Source organism: Choristoneura fumiferana, chromosome 8 (genome assembly GCF_025370935.1).
Source record: "Choristoneura fumiferana chromosome 8, NRCan_CFum_1, whole genome shotgun sequence".
Taxonomy (NCBI): Eukaryota; Metazoa; Arthropoda; class Insecta; order Lepidoptera; family Tortricidae; genus Choristoneura; species Choristoneura fumiferana.
In genome coordinates, this window is record NC_133479.1 from 2,971,663 (window position 1) to 2,989,863 (window position 18,201).

At 36.9% G+C, this 18,201-nt stretch overlaps 2 protein-coding genes across 3 annotated transcripts in view; one reads left to right on the forward strand and one right to left on the reverse strand.

Moving 5' to 3' along the window:
- Nucleotides 1–18,201, reverse strand: part of LOC141430148 (transmembrane protein 64) — a 275,453-nt gene that overhangs the window by 201,899 nt on the left and 55,353 nt on the right. The window lies entirely within an intron of this gene.
- On the forward strand, nucleotides 715–7,905 carry LOC141430146 (uncharacterized). Of its 2 annotated transcripts, XM_074090707.1 has the most exons (3): nucleotides 715–921; nucleotides 2,348–3,195; nucleotides 6,750–7,905. In XM_074090707.1, the coding sequence occupies exons 1-3, from the start codon at nucleotides 914–916 to the stop codon at nucleotides 6,782–6,784; spliced, it is 891 nt and encodes a 296-aa protein (XP_073946808.1). In that variant the 5' UTR covers nucleotides 715–913; the 3' UTR covers nucleotides 6,785–7,905. The 2 variants fall into 2 exon arrangements, with proteins under 2 accessions (XP_073946808.1, XP_073946807.1); XM_074090706.1 differs by lacking the exon at nucleotides 2,348–3,195.

Consider the following 18,201-nt stretch of genomic DNA (forward strand, 5'->3'; position numbering starts at 1 on the left):
AACGCAGCGGCATGCATTATGATGATCACGGGTAGACGGGTAGAGGGAAAGGGTATCCTCAATCATGATACAATCGATGTAGTTTTGTATTGTACTGTCTAAACAATGCTAATGCTATAGAATATCTCGTTTCGAGCTATCGACAGTTTCGATACGAGTATCGATATTTTTGTGTACGTCGAAGTTCCCAAGACGATCCCATAGAGCTTATGGGAACGGAAGCAATACCATGTCCTCGGTACCGCTCTGCTTTCAGAGCATGACATGAGTTCGTGTGAGCTAACTTTGGGGGCGGCAGACGTGAGCTTGCCTTCGGAATCCAAAAGATGTAAATTTCAGAATTAAATTATTGTTATTTTTTAATTTATGACGGTGGAAGCAGTCTACACATACCCCATACATCCCTGTATTATTGTTATTATTTTATTATTATTTTCTATTTAATTGTATACCTACTGTAGTTTTTAAGTATTTTATTTGTAATTATTTTATGTTGAAAAAATGACTGCCAAGTTTCTTGCGGCGCATTCTTCTTGGCAATGATGGTCTTTCCGAAAGCGCTGGTAGTTTAAAAAATGACGTGTAAAAGTGCCCATTTGCGGCTTATTTACTGAATAAATGATTTGAATTTGAATTTGAACTTGTTATTGAAAAAATATCGATATTCGACTAATGAACAATGAACACTGCACTGCACTATATCTTGTACTTGTACTGCATTGCCTACGCGGCCTGCGGCAGCGCATCCGTTTACGATCTTCTTCAATCTTCATTTAATTTTAAGAAAAGACAACAGAACAATATAACGTTTATTGAAAATATAGAAAATTTCAATTCAAGGTACGAACACTAGCAAGGATAACTAAGACGCCTTAAACAAATTGCGAGCAGTTGGATCACTCTCAATCTCAAGATGAAAATGTAAGTCTTTCAACCTTATATGTTTGGTAATGGTAATTCATTCGTATTCAGCAGGCCCGTCTTTCCCACTAGGCGCTCTGGGCAAGGCCTCGCGAGTGATGAGGCCCCTCCATGAAATATTTAAAAAAAAGTACCGGGCTATAGACTGAGGGCCCCGCCCTTAAAGTGCTCAGGGCCCCCAGTGCGTTAAAGTTAAAGATTGCCCTTATATTGAATACCTGTAGGTACAGGTCAGCTACAGAAGTAGATGAGAGGCTATGGTGCTCTAAATGGTCTACACACAACTAATCCCATATAATATAATGAAAATGAAATTAAAATGAAAATGTTTATTACATTATAAAATCATTTAACAAAAATTAGGGTTGGGGCTTCCTAGTAGGTATTGGATATACCTGTAACAGGAAGTCCCGCTCCTCCATAACTAAAAAGAAAAAAAAACAACAATCTTTAAACTAATTAATATAGAATAATAATGAGGTGTTTAGATTACTTTGCACAGCACAAGTAGCACAACCACTCATCCACTTCTGCTGCTACATTTATTTGGGAAAAGCATAAATAAACAAGTAAAACCGCATTATGCACCTTGGTAGTATAGGTATATTTTAGCCACATGCTTTATTTCAACATAAAAAACTACACAGATATATAAAATAGGTAATAAATTAAAAAAAATTGCAGACAATAAAAAAGATAATAAATGAGACCTACAATAACTACATACTATACTATACTTACCTACCCTGTATTGCATAAATAAGATACGATGAAACCAGACAGACTTACATACAAAATTTAGTATGATCAGCAAACAAATCACTGACCGCGTATTGACCAACAAAATAGTGAAGCTAGGCCGAAATAATGCATCGAAATAAAACACAACTTTAAAATTATTTATTGTAATCATTGGCCAAGGCATGGTACATTTCATCACAACATACTTACTCAATATTATTTAATTACTTAACTGCATTTAGCTGTTGGCTCGACTAAGGTACTAGTAAGTTAAGTAAGTTACAGTATTATTTAGAAAACACAACCTATTTTTGTACTTTGAACTAAGGCATTCTCTCAAGTTTTTGTTTTTTGGTTCCTTCTATCCTATTAAAGATGAAGGCTCATTTCCTTTGTTGGTCGAGTAATTTGTTAAAACAATTGTAAGCTGCACAGAAATGATTAAACTTGATTATTAGACTAGTGTGTAGTCTATCCAAAGATTTTAGGACTGGCTTCGTACTACTGACTAATATTATCTTCCTGAGACCCCGCATCAAATGTTTAATGCAAGAACATTAAACTTAATGGCAATCAAGATAAGTTGACATTTGGTTACACATTATGTTCAAAATTTTGTATGCAGGGTCTGAGGAGGCTATAGTCATACACGACTTACAACCAACATACATTTCCCTCATTACAGGGCAGTGACAAAATCCGAGAAAGGTGCTAGTCTGAGGGTAAATTTTACATTTTATGTTGATGACAAAAGCGATGATATACTCAGTGAAGTTTTTAACATCAATGACTTTGCTAAGGTGCGTTTCAAATTAAAAGAGCGCTCTTTTTACATAGCATGGAAGAAACATGAATCAGTCACAGAGGCTTTCACTGTCAAAATTAACATATTATGTAAAAGTGGGCAGATTTTTCCACAGCAGGCATTGTGTCATCAATATTGGACAGACTGGATACAAATGAAAGGATCAATACCTTGTTTTCATAGGTATGACTATTACACATTAGAAGTTATTATGTGTGTAAGTAAGGTGGAGAAGATCTTGTTTGCAAATCTTTATGAAGATGATGAATTTTGTGACTTCAATCTGAATACCATTGACGACAGTGGCAGTGTTCCTGTACATAAAACATGCCTGATTGTCCACAGCGACATATTTAAGAGAATGCTCAGTACCGAATGGAAGGAGACCATTAATGGTTGTATTAAAATACAAGGAGTGACCTTACAGAATCTCAAGCACTTAAAAGAGTATTTTTATTTGGGAACTCTGCCTGACGACACTGTGCAGATACAGCCACTGTTGCTTATTGCTAAATGTTACATGATTAAAAATCTCATGACAGAATGCATGGTGAAGCTTGCTTTAACGGTGAAACCAGAGGAGTTGCATTCACTCATGGAATTTGCTGTAGACAACAAATTACCGGAATTAGTTCATGTCTTTCTCCAGAATACACCAGATGAAACGGTTCAAGGTACACACCAGATTGAAAAAGACAAGGAAGTTGGACCCCCTGAAGCTAAGAAAAGTAAATGTGATGAGAATTCGTAGATATTGATTACTTACTAAGCAACTTTGCAATAATTAAATACTGTGACTATTTTTTTTTTCATTATTTAAAGTTCCCAATCCGCACTGGGTCCGCGTGGGAACTATGGTCCAAGCCTCTCTCGTTCTGAGAGGCCTGTGCCCATCAGTGGGACGTATAGGATGATGGGATGAGTTATTTTATTAATTGGCATATTTTATTTTGATTTAACTGAAATACATCATAATCATTTCTATTGACATTATTGAACTGATTTTACTATTGTTACAAACTGTACATAAGGACCCTTTTCCTAAATGTACGGGAGTCAATTCGTGGTTTTTATGTAACTAAAATCGTTTATAAATAAAAAAATAAGACTTGTACAATAATAATGACACTTTTGTGATACTTTTGTTGACCGATTAATAGTTATTTATGTGGCTGGTGCATAATGAGAGGCATTAAAGTACGAGTGTGGTTAATAAGATCACATGAGTGTTTTAATGCCTAATTATGTATAGCCGCATACATAACTTTATCTACATGCATATCATAAGTTTTCTATAATATGTTGTTGTTTCTTTAAAAAAATATGGCTCTGTCCATCAGAGGACAATTTTGCCAGTGTCTGGTAGTCAGATATGGCCTGTATTTTGACTTTGACTTTGATTTTGACTGACTTTGACTTTGACTTTGACTGACTTTTACTTGACTTTGACTTTGACTTTGAATAATAATTATTATCTACATGCATGTCATAAGTTTTCTACAATATGTACAGATATGCATTGTTAAAAAAAGTATTACCGATACTTTAATGTAAACATTAAGATGCACTGTACTTTAATGTGAACATTAAGATGCACCCGCAGATACCAGGTTTCTTAATAAAGGCCATTTGATAGTCGTTTCTGAACATATAATAGGGAAGTTATGATATGCATGTAGATAAATATAATTTAGAATCCACTATACGAATATTGTTAATACAATACAATGACTATTTATTGTACACCAGAAATAGTAAGTGATACAGAAAACAGGTACACAGAGAGAAAATTACAAGGTAAGCAATAGGCGGCCTTATCGCTTGCGGGCCTTATCGCTTAAGGCCTTCCAGGTAACTTTCTAACAGTAAGAACTAGTTTACAGCAGGTATAGGTTAATTTTATAGGGTAAGGTGAAATAGTACATTGTGTCTTAAGGGCGGTAAATAAGGAATTACGAACGAGAGTCTATTAGAAGCCCGAAGTCGAAAATGAGTCGATGTTCGTAATTCTAGTACCGCCCGTGCGACATACAATGTTTTTCATCACATTTGCGTGTAAAATTGTATATTTGAAAAAGAAAAACTAATATTTTTTCCAAAAATTGCCGATACCGCTGACTGTGCTCTTGGCAGCACCAGCTCCGCGCCGCCCCCCATAACGTGCGTACGTGCAATGACTCATTTACCGACCACGGGTTTCATGACAAGCACATTAAGTTCGAGGGTTTTATTAGGGGGGTTGCAACCAAGGTAGCCTGTAGGTATGTTACGACACTGCTTACGAGCAAGTGTGATGAAAAATATAGTAATTATGATATTAAATATATTGACCCGGATAACTCACGTCTTAAATCGAGATTAGCTCTACATGTTTCGGGCTAATCCGTAGCCCTTCGTCTTCGGAGCAACGCGACTCAGCGTCTGCTGCAACACGCGCACTGCGCGCCGCCGCTCTGCGCGCGAGTAATTATGATGACCTTTTAATGAAAAATATTTATAATTTTATTTCTATCCTAAGATGTAAATTCAAATATCTCTAACTATTTACTATGGTTTAAGCCCAACACACGCAGACGACGCGTGCGGGTTGTGAGCGGGCCTGCGACGGGCGTTTCAATGGCGGTATATGGACGCACGACCCGACCCGCGCCCGCCATCGGTGTGATGGCGTCCATATACCGCCATGTAAATACGTCCGTCGCGGGCCCGCGCACGACCCGCACCCGTCGTCTGTGTGTATTGGGCTTTAGATTATATACAACATATTAAGGAACAGTCTGAAAATTAAAATTTTCTTAATTTCGTTCTTATAGGTAAGCGAAGCATTTGCGCGATGCTGATTTTTCACGATATGGAAGTCAAATTAACAAAACCGTTCAAAGAAAAACACCTTGAGATACATAATCAATCATCATCTATGTAACTTACAATGGGAAAATCCTTAAAATGAGTTCCAAATTTCTTTTAACGAAAATGACGGGAATATCTCGAAATTGTATATAACTATTTAGCATGTGTAGGTTTTTTGAAGTACCTATGTGACTTAGGGTCATGATTCTTTTTAGGGTTCCGGAGCCAAAATGGCAAAAACGGAACCCTTATAGTTTCGCCATGTCTGTCTGTCTTTCCGTCCGTCCGCGGCTTTGCTCAGGGACTATAAATGCAAGAAAGCTGTAATTTTGCACGGATATATATATATATAAACTACGCCGACAAAATGGTACAATAAAAAATTTTAAAAAAAAATTTTTAGGGTACCTACCTCCCATAGAGACGTAAAGTGGGGGTGATTTTTTTTTTCTCATCCAACCCTATATTGTGGGATATCGTTGGATAGGTCGTTTAAAACCATTAGGGGGTTGCTAAGACGATTTTTCGATTCAGTGATTTGTTTGCGAAATATTCAACTTTAAAGTGCAAATTTTCATAAAAATCGAGCGTCCCATTCCTCTAAAATCTAAACCGGTGGGTGGTAAAATTTGAAAAAAATCAGGATGGTAGTAAGTATATCACACTTTCAAGGAAAACTATAATGGCTAAGTTTGTTTGAGAATTATTAGTAGTTTAAGAGTAAATAGGTATAAAATATACCTAAACTTGGAAGATTCCGTATAAAATACGAAATCCTTAGAAAAATATTGCTAAATTTTTTCGTGATGGCTACGGAACCCTATTTTGGGCGTGTCCGACACGCTCTTGGCCGGTTTTTTTTTTAAATTTATATTTAACGCAGATTTAGGATAGGACCCTTTAGCCATGGATTGCCATGCCACATATTATTCTTTTATATTATTAGAGTTTTGCTTTGCTTAGGGTTTCCGGACATTTATTTCGCCGAGCCTCCCCGAACCAAAAATAATACAGTAACTGTTAATTTACCTACGCTACCTACTACCTACCTATTTTATCTTAGGAAATGCAAACGTACCTAATACGCCCCCTCTGACGTTTCTCTACGCCCCCCTAGGGGGGCGTGCCCCCTTGGTTGGGAAGTCCTGGTTACAACAAGATGTGTTTCAATATTATATTGCAAAGTTATGGTTTACTTTACTTACTTTTAAAATTAAATCGAAATTTGTTAATTAGTATAAACAAACTTAAAAATGATTATACCTTGACAAGTTCGTTCGTATGTGACACTCGGTAGAACCATGTCTCAGGGAGCCTCTGCTGCCTTTATCGAGATTTTTTTTGACAAGTGCGACAAATGCTGATTGCAACTGCAACAGTCACGAACATGTCAAGGTATATTTCATTATCATAATGTAATTTTACTTTTCAGAACTGCTACCCAGTTGCAGAGAGGACCTTGTCTAAAGCTTATTTTTTCATTTGTGGACGATGATGATGATGATGATGATGATGAACTAGAAGATAGCAAAGACTTCAACATAAATAACTTGGCTGAGGTGCGTTTCAAATTTAATTTCCAAACTACTGATATCATTCACAGCGTATCATTCAAAAGACATGAAACAGCGCCCACGTCATTACTTCACAATGTCCATATAATTATATCATGCGTCCAGTTTCAATATTCGAAACAGTTTTCATGTGGTGACAAATGGACGCCATGGAAAAGAATGGGTATATTATCCAAAAGCGCTATACGAGAGACAACAACAACGAAACCAGTGAAGATTACTTTGATAGTGAGTAAGCACAAAATTATTACATTTGAGAATCTTTACGGAGAGACAGACTTCTGTGACTTCTATTTGAAGGCAGTTGATAGCGATGCTACTGTACCCGTTCACAAAGCTTGCATAAGTCTTCATAGTGATGTTATCAAAAGGATGCTCCAAGGTGAATGGAAGGAAAATAAAAATGACTGCATAGAAATTGAGGGAACGACTTTTCAGACTCTTGAGCATTTAAAGAAATACATTTATTTGGGTACTCTGCCCAGTGAAGGATTGCTGCTGCGCTCGCTGTTATTGCTCGCCAAATGCTACATGATCAATAATCTGATGGCAGAATGCATAATGAAGCTGTCACTAACTGTCAAACCTGAGGACTTGTATTCACTGCAGGAATTTGCTGTAGACAATAAAATTCCGGAGTTAGTACAAGCTATTGTACAGATTACCTCAGACGAAACTGTTCAAATTGCCTATCAAATGGAAAATGACAAGAATGGTGACAAGACGCAAAGTGCCTCGCATTAAATGCAAATAAAAAAAAGTAAGGAGCGATTTTATTCCGATTTCCGTCTGAAGGATTTCATACCTTATTGTTAAAATGTATGTATGAAGGAATAAGCCTTGTTACTCGTATAGGTTTATTTTTTATATTTTATGAATGACATAGGATTAGGTACACTGAGCATGGTCTGGCACTTGTTCAGTTTTCTTAACTAAGTAGGTATCTAATCTAACGTTAACTTACATTGTTCTTATATTATAATATAAACTTATAAATAAAAGACTTCTTAATTATATTTTTTTAATTATTGCTAATCCTACTTATATTCTACTTATGCTACTAATATTATGAATTCGAAAGTTTGTATTTGTCTGCATGTTTGTTGCTGGACGGATGTTGGATGAAATTTGGTATGTATAATGTAGATAGCTGGAGATCTGGAATAACAAATACCTAATGCTACTTTTCATCCCGATATTCCTATGGTATTGGCATATTCTGTGGTATTGGGATAAAATCTCGCCATCTCAACCGCTATATCATGACATTCGGCACAGTTGTTTGTAAATGAACTAAAAGAATTTCTTTGCTCACCCGCGACCTAATAGCTTACAGCGCTTTAAGGTGGCGGGTGAGCAAAGAAATTCTTTTAGTTCATTGATATGGACCTCCGCAAAGTAACGCCTGATTCAATAAATTACAGTTGTTTGTAGTGCAGCATCAATGAAGCCAACGGTGTAATGTTTGGGTATCTCCACGGGATTTTTTCTCTCGCTCATTGTTTCTATACGCGATAGCAACACGATTGAATCCGGGATACGGAAATTCGCCGAAAAACGAAGCTCACCGCATAGGTCGAAGAATACCCAAGCACACTAACTAATAACCCAAGTTACAAGTGGAAATGGGCGGGCCAAGGCCACATTGCTCGAAGAAGAAGAATATGAAGAGATAACCATTGGAGAGAAGTCCTCGAGTGGCGACCACGAACCTGAAGGGTGGGCGTGGGCAGGCTTTCCAATGGGTGGACTCATGACATCGTGAGAGTTGCGGGCAACGACTGGCGAGTTGTTCATTGTGGCGTTCTAAGGACCTTCCTTTGTTCAGCAGTGGACGTCTTCCGGCTGATGATGATGATGAAGGTTTATTTATTTATTTCAATGCTACTAAAAATCTAATTATACAATAGCCTAGAATAGCCTATTGTGGAGTCATGACCAGTATAATTTTCACTTGCATCGTATTTAGATGTCTATAAGGTTGAAAGTAAAACCACGATTAATAGACAAAACGTTTATTTATTATTATTATGTTTTAGTTCTATTATTAAGGCTCCGTGTTGTTACATATTCATTCGCTAGTGAAGCCTTATCCATCGAGACTCTTACTTCACACTAAAATATTCAAAACAATAACACTGGGGTTTATGTACAATAACAAAAAATAAATTCGTTAACATTAAATGCATTTAGTACAGTATCATTAATTTTTATAATTATTAAAATAATTTATTGAGGAATCTGAGCATGATCCTTAGCTTAATGAGAACCAGATAAAGAATACATAAGAGTTTTAGTATTTCCGTTCAGTATCGACAGCAATTGTTTTTTTGGTCCTTCTACATTAATGCGTGCCTGTTAGATTCCGAGGTTTTAGTAGTAAATAAAGTAAATACGGCCACAGTCACCAGTAACACAACAAAACAAAATTGCATAAAATATGTACGACTCTATTTCTAGGGCTGATAGGACATGTCATATTTTTGCACGCTCTGCTGTGCCGGATATAAAATGCAGCCAATGCAGGCGATACTCACCAATGAAATGTTAAGACAATCTTTTATGAAATATCTTCCGAAACCCAACATAATATGACCAACTAATTTCGTTACAGACAGACAGAGGCAAAATCAATATAGCGCAGAAGTACAGTTTGTGGCCACTGTACCGTTTATGGCCATTTATTGTTTAAAAATACATTTGAAACAAATTTATAGTAATAAAACATTACAAACTTTATTCGTTTCAGTATAAACTTTGAAAACTCACTAAAGATATCGTTTTAATACTATAACTTTTTATACACATATTATTTCAAATGCTAACTGTCCAAAAACGGTGCTGAGGTGGATAAAAACGGTACTTCTACCCTAGGCTTTAGGCTTACGCTAGCAGACGCGGTTTGCACGGAGCTGGTGGACGGCTACTGAAAAATAGTACGAACAGGAACAGCGCTAACTGCGCACGTCGCGTGCATAAGATTGTATGCACCTGCGCTCGCAGGCGTGCGCCCGGAAGTACACCCGCGCCAGCTAGCGTAGGTATTATTAGTTCTGCGGTGAAACTATCAACAATAGATATTTACAATAAAGAAAGCGAAGAGAAACAGGGGGGCTACGACGAAATTTGAAAATCGTTGTTCGTATCGTAACATCCCTTTCACTCTCGCATTAAATCATGTTAGCGTAAGCGGGAAGTTTAACTTTGCACTTCGTAGTATAGGGCCAGATGTGTTTAAAAATCAACGTTTTCAATGAAATTTGTCACAGATTTGAACAGAAATAACTTGGATATTCCTACTCATGACTAAGCTTCAAACTTTACCAACGCGGAATATATATATTTATTTATTTTTATTATGAGAGGGAGGAAAACGAGCATGCGGGTCATCTGATAGGAAATTATCCCCACCGCCCATGAGTACCAACTACTCAAGGAGTCATTGGTATGTTACCGGACTTTAAGTATATTGCCCTTTTCTTGACAGCCCGAAAGAAACAATAGAGAAACAAGAGAAATCAAAATAATGTTTACTTTGTTACATTGTCACAGGCCCGTAATTCCCGTGAACTTATTATGTAGGTACAGTGGCGAAATAAAAAGGTTGACAAGTTTCCAAATAAATTCGTTTACATGTTGCAAGCACATGTTACCTTTTTTTTAGGGTTCCGGAGCCAAAATGGCAAAAACGGAACCCTTATAGTTTCGCCATGTCCGTCTGCCTGTCTGTCCGTCAGTCCGCGGCTTTGCTCAGGGACTATCAATGCTAGAAAGCTGTAATTTTGCACGGATATATATGTAAACTATGCCGACAAAATGGTACAATAAAAAACAAAAAAAACAATTTTTTTTGGGCACCTCCCATAGACGTAGTGGGGGTGGTTTTTTTTTTCATCCAACCCTATGTGGGGTATCGTTGGATAGGTCTTTTAAAACTATTAGGGGTTTGCTAAGACTATTTTTCCATTCATTGATTTTTTGCGAAATATTCAACTTTAAAGTGCAAATTTTCATTTAAAAAAAATATCGAGCGGTGGGTGGAAAAATTTGAAAAAAAATCAGGATGGTAGTAAGTATATCAAACTCTCAAGGAAAACTATAACGACTAAGTTTGCTTGAGAATTATTATTCATTTTACTCTCAAATAGCAGCCTAAGATAAAATATACCTAAACTTGGAAGATTATTATTATTATTATAAAATACGAAATCCTTAGAAAAATATTCCTTAATTTTTTCTTAATGGCTACGGAACCCTATTTTGGGATGTCCGACACGTTCTTGGCCGGTTTTTAATGACATTATATGTCATACTCGGTTGATAAAGCAGTTATACTGAGCAAGCAAAAACAGACCTTAAGGTGGTCAACCTTTTCATTCCGCGACTGTAGGTACATTGTATTGCACATTGGGCCGCACGAGGATAAAAAGAGACGGTGAGTGTGATCGCGAACGTCAGCGCGTTAGACAGACAATACGGCCTCAGGTCTCTAATGGGGCCTATATTTACACGAGGCTCTGGGCTCAAGCCTAAAAAGTCATTTTATAGGTCCGCTCTTAGTAGAGCGCATAAGAAAAGGTTAAATATTGTAGATGGCACAAATTGATGTAATTTATCTTAGGCACTAAACTTTCTTACAGTAAGTCATACATAGCATAAAAATATTTGTTAGGTACCTACACATGTACCTACTGGATAGAATTTGGTTTAGAATTTTGTAGTTAGGAGAGAAAAGTCATAGGTAATATAAATAATGAACAGTTATTTTGTTACATATTTTTAAGATTACCTACATTATGTATTTATTCACATCATAACTTTAGTCATTATATTTTTTAAACTTTCACTCATAATTACTAACACACCCGGGACTCAGTCACGCCTTTTATATTTCCATAATTACCTAGACGTTTCGGCCACATTAACGCTGTGATTACAATGGTACAGTGCTCCTTTACATTATAAAATAAGTTAAGTATCTTAAAATTCATAATCGCAATCATAAGACTAGTTATTACAGTATAAGGAGTCGATGTAATGTTGTTTCTAGAAATGAAATACAAAAGTATACTCAGTCTTTAAGATTTTAGAAGGAAGAACACAGATTTTTAATCATCAATAAAGTAAATTTAAAGTTTTTAAATTAGACTAGGACACAAAGTACTGCCAACAGATAGTAAAAAAAAACTATACGAACTACTTTACAGACAATTCTGTATGTACCTAGTGGATAATCTCTAGAACCGCAGAACTGATTATCAAAAAAAACATATTTACTATTCTTGATTAACATAGGCTGATACAATTTGAATCTAAATAGCGGTGAGAGAAGATCCAACCTTAACAGGTTAAATAGCCGTAAAGCTTTAACCTAATTGAGAATTATTTTATATAGCCCAACAATATTATATGATTTGGCAACATTCATGATTAATGTAGTAGAACTATTAATTTAATATTAAGGACACAAAATATATTTGAAAAAATATCAATCTACTCTACACACATTTTGTAGCTGAAAAACTATTTTTATATACAATATTTACATCTTAGCATAGTATTTTGTAAATCAACCTAGTGTATTTGAAAAAGGTTGCATTGGAGCGTTGACTTACATCTATTTGGTTCCTTTATTATCTCTCTGCAAAATAACTTTAATGCTTTTAGCGTTAAGACCCATTTCTATGTTAAAATGTACCAAATCTATGTTTCAGTCAGTCTCCAGATTTGTGCACTCGTCTAATTAATGCGTCACTTATTTTTCCACAAAACGACGTTGTAGCCTAAGGTTAAGAATCTGGAGAGTGGTCGGTAATTATCCAGATTTGTAGGCTTATGATCGTAAAACACAATCCAGAATCGTACTTTTGTCTTGTAATAACCATTTTCTAATAAATAATACACATTTCCTTTATGTGCACTGTGATGTGCCCTTATTAAAAACGTACATTTTCCCGAAATGGGGAATGGATGAAAAATTTAGAAACGCTTGTAACTTTTTATATCAATAAATCAACAGGAATAACGTTTCTAATTAACAGAACAAAAGATTCAGATTCCAGATTTCAGATCAGATTTTTAAGTAGCATCAATTAATTTAGAAAAATTAAAGAGTTTTCTTTACCGCCAAATTACGTCAGTCCGGTTGGTTACGGGTTGTTCCATAGTCCAGAATAAAAAAACATTAAAAAAAGAATTTATGTGTCTTTGACTTGATCGTTTTGACAGGTGACACTTTACCGGGCAGAATAATACTGACATGGAAATACCACCCTGTTTTTCATGTACACGCCCATAGAAACTGACATGAGCTTCTCTTAATGAGGGCTATCGTTTTTTGTCTCACTAGATGGCGCACTGTTGCGTGAGGTTTTTAAGTATGGCTTTCAAAGTCTGTTATTACGGGCGTGAAAACAAAGTTTAGATTAGAATCATATTTAATACACCTTAAAACCGTACCATAAAAATATCGAGCATGCCACAGTGTTGCATAGTCCCCGTTTTGTTCGGATAAAAGGGAGGACAAAGGTTTCCGAAAGAAAAAACTGTCTCAAAACACAGACATTCATTGCCCCGGAACGCATATTTGCCATAATTAATTTCAGATATTGCAAAATATTCACAAAATTATTCTAATTATAAATAAACCCGCGTAGCTCACCCAAAAACTATGAGATTTGACATTTCGGACCTCACGCTACACTAGCGCCTCTAGCGACGAATTCATACGCAATAGCCCTCATTAGAAAGGTTATTGCTATCCATAAAAAAAGTTTCAAGCGTATCTAAAATTTTCATCCATTCCCATTGCACATACTTTCCGGAAATGCAGTTTACCTGAAAACATCACAGGTATTTTGAAGAAAAATAAAAAAAAGTGGTGAATTTTCATATGGAAAAGTGTTCTGGGAAAATACACAGACATTGCTTCTTTGAAGACAGCAAGCAACTCTTCAAAAAAAAAATGCATCTTTTTAAAAAAAAATTGTGTTGATTAAGTAACACGTTAATTAGACAGAGCACCAATCTGGAGAATGAACGGCTTTTAAGAATTAGAACAATACTATTTATTACTTTTATAAAAACACGAAACTTATGATTAAGGTCCATGTGGCTTTTATTTCTTGACGATATTAGTATCAAACAACGACATCTATGTACCTTACGGCACTAGACTGGCTGTTTGGAACAAAACGCGCGGCGCATCAATCAATATTACTTTGACACAACCGCTGTCACGGACGTCAACAGACTATAGTGAACTGTTCACAAAACTGCGCTGTGAACTGTTTTTGTGCGCCGTTTTGATGTAAGAAACATGCAGTCTAGTACATTGGTATCAAAGCACAAAAGTGACATGTCACCTAATTGAATATTCAATTTCAACTGATTGTTATCCTTTATGACGCTAAAATCACATCTTTAGTTATCATCTCATATCTTTGTTCAATCATTTATATGTTAGGTACCATAGTACTACCTACCGAAAGCCTAGCTTTTGTGACTATATAAATTACAAATGAATCATGACTGTCATATTTTCGTCATAGACACATTTTATTATTTTTAAAGAATGCTGACTCATGCACTCGTTTGTTTTCCGAAGTAGTAACTAACTGGCAATGGCAATTGGCAATTCAGGGTGACACTCTTACCGGCCCGTATAACACCGACATCCCGGTATTCTGAATTTAAATTACCTAACCACAATGTGTCAATATTTTTTTTAACAGTCTACATGCTCTCATGTCCTTGGAAAAGTTGAGCTTTTAATCTCACAGCTTTCATACGGAAGCAATAATACTGGCTGGCTAAATTATAATAAAACGGGTGACTGAAGAACTAAATCATTCGTAAATTTACTTCATCGATTTGTTTTTTTACGGCGCGGGCTGTTCAGCCAGCCGTTGTTTTTTTTTTAATTATTCGTTGGCCGTGGAAAGTGAACATCGAGACGCCTTGTTAGAGCCCAAACAGTTTACATACCGTCTGAAAGTTTTGGAACGACGCCAGGAACAAAATGGTTAATACTGGATGAAGGAAAACATTGTTTTTAAAAATGGGAAACATTCACGACAACATGTTGATCGACCGGTCTAGTCACACATGTTCATGTAAAATTGAGGCGCCGTAGACAACGCAACATAAAAATATTTTTCTTTTGTTTCGTGTACTTATGCAACCTTCCTAGAGCAATGTTCTAGATCATGTACTTACAGACAAGTGCAAAAATATGTATCTAATCGAACCACACAAAAATATGTTACCACGGCCTTATTACGTCGGAATAAAAGTGCGTGGTACATATTTTTCAAGGGTTAGATAAGCTCATATTTTTGCACTCGACTGTACCTAGCTAATAGTCACAATAATATAAAGTCACAATCTTAGGGTGTTGAATCCACATTTACTATTTTAGCGTATCCTATCGCACTGCGTAGCACCGACTAGTGCCACGTAATGATTGTTCGTTTAAATAAAATTAAATATCGTGTGACAAAATTATTGACACCAATTGACCTAGTCCCAAATAAAGCAAAGCTTGTATTATGGATAGGTACAAGGCAACGGAAAAACATTCTTATATAGATGAATACATACTTAAATATATATTAAACGGCCAAGACTTGAGAACAAACATTCTTATTATATGAATAATACGAATGATATAAGTAGACATTTGTGCGAACAAATATCTGTCCAGGCCGGGAATCGAACCCGGGGACCTCAAGCTTCATAGTCAGGGTTTTACAGGGTACAGGAAACGGGTACCTACTAGCTATCCTGTCGTCAAGTTCCGCATCAAGTGCGGGATATCTGACGGATAAACTATTTAAATTAGTCGGTGCTAGTGAGTCTATTTACTGTGTTCAATTTTAAACATAGCCCTTTCTTGTAAATTTTGAAGCGTAAATAATACTAGTACATTCGCACCTGTGAGTGCCTTAACAGGTGAAATATCACTAGATGGCGCTAGTATCGTAAGGTCCGTTTGACGTTACGGTCTTGCTTGTGATTGGCTCATTTAGTTATTCAACCAATCACAAACGTGACGCAAAGCTGTCAAACGAACCTCACGACATCCTCATTTAGGCACTTGTCCCACCGCCGACGATGAGCGAGAAGCGAGTAACTAGAAACGAGTGGGCGAGAAGCTAGCGTAATTTTGTCGCTCGGCTGTAAGCGAATGTTCGAATGCGACGGGCGATTGCTAGCTCCACTCGATCGGGGCGGCCGGCAAGCTAACATCGCTGAGCTAGTTTTATAGCTCTTGTCGCTGCGACGAAAGATGTGAGAGCGAGTTCTCGCCGACAGTGTGAATAGCCAGCGATCAAATATTAATATATGTGTCTCTTTTACTTACACAGATATTTATATTTTAGAAAATAGTCGATAGCCAATCGTTTCCTCGTCGGGCGGTGAGACAACTGCCTTAACTGTGATTTTACTAACGTAGCCTGAGTTCAGTTTCCAAGCCATAAAAGTTTCAAAGGAAATCTAACATGACATCACGTTTATATAATCCCGTGTAACCAAACTTCTATTCGTACTCGACAAGTTCAACAAAATAACAGTCTTAAAAACAAAACACTACCAGTTTATCTAGCCCAGAAATCCCCAATTTTTTTTTCTTCATAGACCACTGAGACTTTTACTTTTTTCGGTAGACCTGCTACATTTATACTATGCTCGGTTTCCTCTATTTCTACCATATTAGACCTCTGTCCTCCTGTGGACCCCTTGGGGTCTACCTGGACCACTGATCTAGCCAGTGGTTCAGTAACCAAAGAACCTTGCAATCTTCGTTTCTGAGTCTGGGCATCAAGTTTAATATACTTCACACGCCGACACTGTCACATATATCTCATCTAAATAAGAATGCAATGCAATGGTCAGTTAACGATACCCCTTCGAGACGAACATCGAAACTAGCAACCAAAAGAACCACCAAAATTCGCGTTCATATGAAGTCCCTTAGCCTAGAGGTTCCCAAACATCTTCAGTTTGCGGCGCAATTACAGTCTTAGTATTTCCGATTTCGTCACGGCGCACTTACAGCTAGGGAGACTATCTAGTTTAAATAAGCAAAGATGATTTTCACCAGATTAGTAACAGGAGCCCCAGAGCCAGAGCGCCATAGGGCGTCGCGGCGCACATTCTGAGACCCTCTGCCTAAGAGCTGGTTCACTTTTCGGATGTCGGGCCCGGATTTTATACGGATGTTCCAGAGGCAGACCATTTCATATGAAGCTATTCTCACACTTGCCAGACAGGTTTTTCTATAGAAATGACTGACATCCGACACCCGACAAGTGGGAACGGCTCTAAATCTAACTTCACAAGCCGATTTAACCTTAACCATAATAAACAGTGGTCAGATTCACGCTGCTACATGACGAGTATCACAAACCGCGATATCCTCGTGTCCATTGTCCCTTAGTCTAATATCACAGGGCGTCACACATAGGTCTCCTGGGAGCCTGGGGGCCGGTCCTAGCTGCAGCTGTCTACGCTCTCGGTGGAGCCCCGCGCCGTGGGCTAGCTGATGGAGGAACTGCTCGAGGACGTGTCCCGGCCCAGTTCCGCGGCCATTATCGCGATCGTCAGCTCTTTGCGCGCCTTCTGGACCACCCACACCATCAGCGTGATGCCGATCAGTATCTGGAAACAGTAATTTTGGTTGTTAAATAGGTTTCCGTTAAAAAACACAAATATAATAATAAAATTAAAATTAAAACTAATTCCTAGCTTTAGCTTAAATGCAAAATTATTGTGTAAGACTGCTGTTTCAAAAAAAAAATTGCATTGAAAATTTTTGTTTTGGCTCATCAGTCAAACATCTGGTAGCGTGGTAAACGGTTGTTGCTCTGAGGATGAAATCTGGTTGAGTTTGAAAAGTTCTGGAAAGTATTCTGTTTTTTTCTGACATACCGCTTAGCTATTTCAGAATTCACACTGCTCTAAATACGCAGCTCAAAGCAGCTCGCATAAATAAAACTACCCTGGCATTCAAAGTCTAAATAAAAAATAAAAGAACCATCTTCACGTTACTCAGCTGGTTAAGTACATATTGACGAGAGATAAAGTATCTGCCTAACCTAACCATAATACAAAAATATGACACGATAACGCAGATAGCAGATAAACATATCGTTTTAGAAGTGTCAAATACATATAGTTAGCTATATATTGATTACTGACCTCGAATTTAGGACATAGCGATATGCGATAAGCTTCATGGAAACAGGTAACGCGAATATTTTAACTAGAAAATAAACTTTTTTCTTGATTTGAATTGTTTTTTTTTTT